General features: G+C 60.3%; 1 protein-coding gene across 1 annotated transcript in view; it reads right to left on the bottom strand.

The window, feature by feature from the left end:
* KCNQ1 (potassium voltage-gated channel subfamily Q member 1) overlaps nucleotides 1–8285 on the bottom strand; it is a 379201-nt gene that overhangs the window by 84609 nt on the left and 286307 nt on the right. The window contains exons 26-29 of the mRNA XM_004389436.2: nucleotides 6217–6292; nucleotides 5546–5640; nucleotides 4838–4884; nucleotides 3898–3959 (exon numbers count right to left, since the gene is read on the bottom strand). Of these exons, the coding sequence (XP_004389493.1) occupies nucleotides 3898–3959; nucleotides 4838–4884; nucleotides 5546–5640; nucleotides 6217–6292 (280 nt within the window). The remainder of the gene's footprint in view (nucleotides 1–3897; nucleotides 3960–4837; nucleotides 4885–5545; nucleotides 5641–6216; nucleotides 6293–8285) is intronic.

Here is an 8285-nt window from a genome sequence, read left to right as displayed (position 1 = left end):
GGGGGGGAGAGGCTGGAGCCAGGGAGACCACAATAGATGGCTGGAAAAATAATCCAAGGAAAAGATGATAAAGACATGAACTCAGTAGGGAGTGGGGCTGGAGAGGCCAGGGCAAGCTGGGGCAGCTCTTGTCTGGATGACAGTGCCCGAGGTCCCAGTGGGATGAGGGACAGGGTAGGGGAGAGGTCTGGGGGCAGATGCCAAGTCCTGCGTAGCTTGTCTGCCAGCCGTCCGAGGGGCAGGCCAGCGTGGCTCAGCAGAGGGTCTGGGGGAGCTGTAGTGTGCCCGTGGAGAAGGTGCCCCTGGCCTGCCCCTAAAACAGGAAGTAGAGGGAGGGGTGGTAGGTGGTGGGAGGCCCCTTCCCTCCGACGCCCTCTCAGCCGAGGCTTGGAGACCCCTGACTCCACCGTACCCGACTCTGAGCTGTGAACATTTCCGGCAAAAACAGAGAAGAAAGAAATTCTCCCAGCCCACCGTGCTCCTCACATCAGTGAAAGCAGCGTGAGCTTGGCTTACAAAATAAACAGGGCCCAGCGTAAACACGGCCAGCAGTGGGGCCTGGGCCGAGCTAAGAATATACACTGGCCGGAGCTGGAACAGCCTACTCCATCGATCCTGAGAGCCAAGGGGACGTCTTCCTCATGGGCAGGCCTGACCTGAGGGGCCACAGGAACCCAGGCTGGCCTGCCAACCCCGTTGGGACCCTGGGGGAGGGCAGAGGGGCTGGGCTGCCAGGGTTCCGACTACAGGGGCCAGCCGGTCACTGCCTACCATCTGCAAGGGCCTGTTCTCCCAGGCCAAAGCCAAGTCTACCTCCACCAGCAAGCTCTTCTGGCCACCGCGGCCCATGGAGCTTCCTGCTTGCCCCTCAGCTTAGCCAGGTTCATACCTGGACTCTTCAGGTAGACCTCGTATGTTTATGAAGCACCTCCTTGTTTTCTCCACCTCGCAGCCCCTGCCTACCCATGGTCTCCTTAGGGACTGCTGGTGACCTAACTAACTGGGTGACCCTAGGCACGTGGGAAAAAGAGTCCTTTCCAGGAAAAAGACGATGTTTATATGAGATGGAAGCAGAAAGAGTGGGAGGCAGATTCTGTGATTTTTTAAGCTCTGGGTTCAACCCTCTTACTTACGAGCCGGGGGGATGCTGGTGGGGGCAGCCTTGAGGAGCAAGGAGGCTTGTGGGTGTCTGTGTGAGCAGGGCCGTGGGGTGGGGGCAGTGCAGGGCTGGCAGGGGTCAGCTGGCATCGTCACTGCAGGGGGCGGTCCAGGCGGCTGCTGGGTTTCCTGTCCCCAGCTTCCCGCGGTCAGCAGGATTGCGCTTGAGTTGTTTATGGTTCCGATGGCCGCAGTGATAACCATGATGACATGGGGCCTGGGACGTGCCACTGTGCCCGTTGAGGCCCTTTCCCAGGGCCTGTTCCCAAGGGAGGCGTCGGCCAGCAGTGGGAAGTCAACCACTGAGCTGCCCAGGCCAGCCCCTCTCCAGCTGAGCCTCACTCCGGGAGCTCAAGTCCCATCAAGCCCTTGCGGACCAGCCAAGGGCCAGGTGGGGCTGAGACCCAGGCAGGGCCTGGCCAGCTCCTCAGCAGCGGCATAGGGAGACTGCCCAGGATCAGTCAGCGGTGGGTCTGTGTCCTCACAGCCCAGGAACGGCCCTCTCCCAGGCCCTGATCGGGGCTCACGGTGTGCCCCCGCAGTGCTTCCCAACCTTGCCCCAGGCATCAGGGACCCCAGAAACGGCCCCCTTTGTTGCTCAGCTCTGACCCATAGCTCTGTGCCTCCTAAGGCCAGCGCTGGCCGCCAGGCCGGCCCACTGGCCATGGCTAACCAAAGACTCCCAGTGGGCCTCCCATGTCTGCACCTCGAGCCTGGGAGGCGCTCTGTCTCCCACCTGCTGCCGACACCAAAGAACACCAGCTCCAACCTGGGCTTACAGGGGAGCCTGTCCTGTGGTACCTCGGGCAGAGCCGTAGCCAGGCCAGGGACAGGGTGGAGGGCGGAGGGGAGAAGGCTGGGCCCAGGGCGGCTCATCTGGAAACGGCAGGGCTGGGGTGGGGTAGAAGGCTCACACACCCAGGTGCCTGGCCCACGAAGGTCAGGAAAGGCTGTTGTGTTCCCGGCTCCCAGGGGAGGCCCGTCAGCAGAGGCTGCCTTGCCAGGGTGTTCACGGGGCTGGATGGGGAGACTGAGTTGAGGACTGTGGTGCGGTTCCCAGCTCTGTGTCTACTGCCTTTGACGCTGGAATGCCTGGCCATACCATCCGCACAGGGCACCCGTCCTGCTGGGCTTCTTGGGGTACGTGAGCCCCAAGCAAGAAGAGGGAAACCCAGTCCCGAGCCTGAAGTGCTGAGCCCACGGCCCGGAGAGCAATCCTGGGTCTCAGATCCCACCTGGCCGGGGGCGACGGTTCCTAGAGAACACACTACCCGGCCGAGGGTGCGTGCCAGCTCTGTGCTGATGGACGGAGCGAGGCCAGGCCCGGGGGGGCGCTCAGGGGCTGAGGTCACACAGCAAGGGCCCAGTGGGCACCTGGACATGGGCCCCTCCCTGCTGGACCCTGGGCCCTGATCTTGTGGCCCCACCGCTGCCCCAGGCTAGGGCGGATTTTGCCAGGAGGAAGGGGGCGACACTGTAGTCCTGGGACCCAGGGTGGGGTGGGTGGGCCTTGGAGCTGGCTGTCCCAGGAGCAGCCGTGCGTGCACCGCCCCGCTCCCCGCCCACCCAGCAGCGGCAAGGGTGGACGTGGGCCAGAGCCAGGCGTTGCCCAGGCAACCGAGGGCAGCCGCACTCCGGGGCCCAGCCGAATTCCTCTATTTTTAGCCTCTTGGATACTTCCAGATAAACCGTGTAGACAGACTCGCTGTTTGGCGAGATAACACCCGCTCCAGACCACAGAGACTTCAAAGGCAGCAGCGCCCAGTGGGCCTGAGAAAGGGCCTCCCGGGCCCCAGGCCTCCCCATGGCTCCTGGGTAGATGCCGGGAAGGGGTTCCTGAGAGGGGAGGCTGGTGGTGGGCATCCTATGGCCTGGCTGGTGTGGGCGGAGGGCCCTGGAGCTGAGGGTGAGCAGGCAGCCCAAGCTCCCGTGGGGCCTGCATCCCATCTGGCTCCCAGCAGGGCAACAGCCGAAACACGGCCCACCTGCCGGGACCGAGGTGGGCCAGAACAGCCCACCCAGTCCACCCCTGAGCTGACCCCCAGCCATGTTCGGGTCCAGAACCTGTGGAAGACCCCTACCTCTTCCCACGAATCTGCCCCACGGGTTCAGAATCTCTCTGCGCCAGGGCCTGTGCGGAGCAAAGGTCCAGGACTGCTGGGCACAAGGTGTGGCCAGGGTCCAGACCTGGCTCCCTCCACCCCTGTCCCCTGTGGCCTAACATTCCACGCCGGCAGAGACAGGCCTTTGAGAGGTGACGGCCACCGGCCAGCCCCCGCAACTTCACTGCAGCCTGGCACGCCCTGTACACCACCAGCACTTAACCTCCCTGAGAGCACAAGCTGGGGGCTGCAGACCACTGCACTGCCCACCTCCATGTGCCAGGCGGTTCTCAGCACCTCCAGGGAGGGCGTGTGGGCATTTGTCAGGGGTCTGGTACGGGTCTGGGCTCCCACACCTTCCTTCCATGGGGACCCAGGTCCAGCCAGGTGGGGAGTGGACCTGTCCCATCACAGGGAGAGCCTGGTGCCATGGGGGCCATGCTGAGCATGGAAGGAAGGGAGGAAGGAAGGGAGGGGTGGAGGGAGGCACCAACCAGGTCTCTCACGCACTCGGGACAGAGTCAGGAATGGGAGACACTGCTGTGGGCGGCGCTGTGTGGGCCCCAACAACAGTGATCACCAGGAGCCATGCCCCGCTGCCCGCCAGAGCCACTGAGGCCAAGACTCTCACACCTACCTTGTCTTCCACCCGGTTCAGGCGGGCGCCGATTGTGTTGTTGCCACGGTCTTTGTTCTTTTCTGTGGGGCAGAGCATTGAACTCAGGGGCCTGTGTGCTGGCAGTGGGGGTGGGGAAGCACAGGTGATGAGGTGGCTGCGAGTCTGAAGGCCTGAACCTAGGAGGGCCTCTTCTAAAACTGTGTGTGCATGGAGAACTTTAGGAGGTGGTGGGGTGGAGTGGGCAGGGCGCAAGCTGTGACAGCTGCAGACCTGGTGCTCTCCCTGCTCCACGCTTCCCAGTTCCGTGACCTCTGACGGCCCATCCGATAGGGACAGGGACCCCCCTGCCTAGGGGATCGCCTATGATGATGTACACTACCTGCTCTACAAATTTCACTATGATTCCTCCTCGCAGGGCAGCATTGGCCTCACCAAAGCCCAGGGAATGCCTGCTGCACTAGCCCCTGCTGTGACATGCAGCTACCACTTCGAACCTGGGCTGGGGCAACCCTAAGGAATGGGCCCTGGCCCTGTCCTCCCCTGGTGTGACTCACAGCCCCAGGTCTAGAGGACAAAAGAAGTGGCCTCAGAGCTGGAGAATTGGGCACTCGTCCCTGGCGACCACCTGCTGCCCCAGTGATGCCCCTTTGCTTGTGGCCAGCCACCTCCCCAGGCCCACCTGTAGGCCCTACCACCACCCAGGATCTGGAGTCTCAAAAGGTGCCCTCAGGTCGGTGTCCACCCCAGGTCTTGATCTCAGGGACCCCGGTGGGTTCTTTCTCAAACTTGGCCTCTTCTGTAAAGTATGATTGAGCCTTGCGCCCAGGCTGCGGTCGCCGCCACTCTCTGGCTTCATTCTGTGTCCTGCACTTCAGAGGCCCCTGGAGGCCCTTGCTAGGGGTGAGGGAGGCGGTGGAGAGTCCAGGATGGACTCCACGGGTGCGGGTGGGAGACGCACCTGAGACGGATATGAACAGGGAGGGCTTCCCGATGGACTGGTCCAGCCTGCAGGGAGGGAAACAGAGAGCTCAGCTGCTGGCGCACACAGCACTGTTCCTCACCCCGGGAGACTTGTGTCCCCCAGGGACAGGTGGGGGCTCGGAGATGAGGGGGCTGCCCCTAGGCCCTCCTCCCGGGAGGGCAGACTCAGCTTAAGGGGCAGAGGCATCAGCGGGCGGGGTGGGGGCCAGGCTGAGCAGAAAGGGGGGTGGGTTGGGGTCTCCCAGACATAGGAGCCTGAGGGGGCAGCCCCGCCCTGCAGTTGTCCCTGGGGGCTTGGGAGGATAAACCGGCCTCGAGTGGGGGGAGGAGAGAAGCTCGAAGGTATCCCTCCGCCACCCACTCCGTGCCAGCACACCCCTTCCCACTGCCTGTACACCCCTGCCCCGTGGTGGTGCACCCCCCATGACCGTACACCCTCCAGTCCTATGTCTCTGTACCCTACCCACCTGTGTCCACACCCCACCCCGGTGCACCCCGTGTCCACAGTCCCCATCTTGGTGCACCCCACCCACTGTCCACACACTCTGTACCCCATGCCCCATGCCTGTGCCCCTGATCCCTACTTAGCTGTAGCTTACCCCCGTGCCCACGCCCCCCATCCTTCCCTGTTCCCGCCCCGTGTCCACCCCGTGTCCTGCCCCGCGCCCGCCCCTGCCCAGCCCACCTTCTTTGCAGCTCTTTGATGCGCACCATGAGGTTGAGGTGGCCCTGTGAGTACTGCTCGATGACGTCTCGCACGTCGTATGGCTTCCGCGCTTGCTACGGGTGGAGACGCAGGTCAGCCCCTCCGAGCAGAGCCGTGCTGCCTTGCAAGCCTGGCCAGGAGCGGGGGCTGCACTCTCACCACCGCTCTGCTCAGGGCGGCCAGGGGTGGAGGCCAAACCCTCTGGGCCTCTGTCCCTGCACGGCCGGCAGTGCTCCCTCCCCACCGCCCACCCAGTCCAGCAGAGGGTCGGAGGGGCCGTGCAGTGGCCGGGTGGAGGCATCCTCCCACCAGGGGCTGGGCTCCCAAAGTGCAGGGGATCCCACCTGGCACACATCAGGCAGGCGGGGCCCTCGCTGGCAGCCTCCACCCCTTTGGGGCCCTGAGCAGGGGACCTGGGACCCAGGTGGCTGGGATGGAGCCCACCTCCTTCACCCACAGCTCGGCCTGACAGGACCTGGTGCCTATAGAGCCAGCTGGTGAGGTTGGAGGCAGCCCCAGCCTTGCTCTTGCCAGTAAGCCTCTGTATCCCACAAGGGCAAACTCGAGGCTCCCAGGAGTGCCCCCACTGGTCCCCCACAGAAGCCCTATCCAGGGCTCTTTCTGAGGTCAGGGGTATGGTGTGCACTCACCTGGAATTTCTTCTTGGCCACAAAGTACTGCATGCGTCGGATGACCTTGATGGTGACCCGATGGTGCTGCCGGAGCCTGCATGGAAAGGGGGGTGTGAGCGGCCACCAGTGCTGGTCATCCCTCACCCCGGCCCTTCCCCCATGCCCCCTGCCGCACGTGGGCCAAGGCCCTTCAGAAACAAGGCAGAGTGCAGCCGTGAGGGACCGAGCTCTTCAAGACCACAGCCAGGGGAGGGACGAGGAAAGCTGGGGCCAGAGGCTTCTCATGAGCCCAATTTCTTGTATCCGACTAAATCTTCTGCTGAGAACACCTATAACAGCTGGTTAAAACATCAGTGACAACAACGACAACAAAACAGCTGTTTGTCGACTTCAGAGAGGCACAGAGACTCGAAGGACCAGGACTTCAGGAGGAAGGGAAACAAACCGAGGTGAGCCTCACATTCGAGGCTGCACTTGTCCCCGAGCATCTGCCCATTCACTGTGCAGGGAATAGACGCTCAACACGAAGCGGTGCGCTGGCGTCCAGGACTCAAGGGGACAAGATCCTGGTGAAAAGGAAGCCACAGAGAACGGAGCCCTTCTCCATGCAACTTCCCTTAGAAACATCTGACAAGTCCTAAGCTGCACGGGTGTCGAGTAAGCAAAAAACTAAAAGGAGCTGCTAAGAAGGGGACAGTGGTGGTTCAGTGGTAGAATTCTTGCCTTCCCTGCGGGAGACTTGGGTTCGATTCCTGGCCACATGTGGCCGTGTGAACAAGCCTGAGCTAGCTGGCTGCAGAGGCCACTTGGAGAACTGAGGTGCCACAGCCAATAGCCAGCACTGACTGCCAGGCCTGTGAGTGAGGCCATCTTTGACCATCCAGCCCTGAGGAAGCCGCCAGATGACTGCAGCTGCAGAAGTGACCCAACAAAACCAGCAGAACAACCTCCCAGCTGAGCCAAACCCAAATGGCTAACCCAAACCCAAATGGCTGACCCTCAGAAATGTCTTCTTTTGTTTTTTTGTTGTGGTGAAATACATATAACAGAACATTCGCCATTTCAACCTGGCCCGTGGAATTTTGAGCAAAGAAAACAGTTGCTTGTTCAAGCCACTAACTGAGGTGTGGTTTATTATGTAGCCACAGATAAGGGAATTAGCACTTTGAAGTAGGGGACTGTCATGTCAAAGTCCTAAAACATGTGGCATTGGCTTTGGGACCAACTGTTGGGCAGAGGCTGGGAAAGTGGTAAGGGAAATACTATGGAAGGCTGGACACAGATCACAAGATGATCACAAGATGGTAGACTTCTAGCCTGATGTTGTCTCTAATCGGATGAGACTTGTAGGTGTCTTGGAGGGGTAGGTGAATTTCGCACTGGGGGAACGGAACAGATCATGGCCAGAGGGCAGACTGTGGAGGGTTGAAAATGTGTACGTCTGTCTTGAGCCTTGTGCTCTTTTAATAACTATCTAAGTGTGATCAAATTGACAACGGCATCTCAAAGGTTAGATGAGAAGCTTAGAGGGCAGTGAGTTATGTTAATGGGGGAGGAATAATTTGGAAAAGGGGGGCGAGAAAGGTTGCACAACTCAGAGAATATAATCAACGTCACTGAGTTGTACATGTGTAAACTGTTGAAAGGGTGTGTGTTATTTCACCACCACCAACAACAGAAAAGGTGGCGCCCATTTCCTCCACCGTTGGATCTGGCTGGCCTCGTGCTATGACCACTGGAACGTGCTGACGTGACGTTGTGTTCTGAGACTAGGGCAAGAGATGCTGCAGCTTCCACTCCTTCTCAAGAAGTTAGAAAAGCAGTAAATTAAACCCCAAGAAGGTAGACAGAGATAATAAAGATAAGGGCACAACTCAATGAAATGAAAACCAAACGTACATGAAGCAAAATCCACGAAGCTAAAATCCTGTTCTCCGAAGAGACTAATAAAATTGACAGACTTTTAAAAATATTGTTTGGAGGCAGGGAGAGACAAAGTGAGGGAAGAAGAGGGAGGTACAAATTACCAGTGCCAGGAACTGAAAACAGAACGTCACCATCGATCGTACAGACATTAAAACACCGAA

This window comes from Trichechus manatus, unplaced genomic scaffold (genome assembly GCF_000243295.1).
Source record: "Trichechus manatus latirostris isolate Lorelei unplaced genomic scaffold, TriManLat1.0 scaffold00244, whole genome shotgun sequence".
NCBI classification, from domain to species: Eukaryota; Metazoa; Chordata; class Mammalia; order Sirenia; family Trichechidae; genus Trichechus; species Trichechus manatus.
Note: the sequence above shows the minus strand (reverse complement) of the source record. Positions and strands in the feature narration are given on the sequence as shown.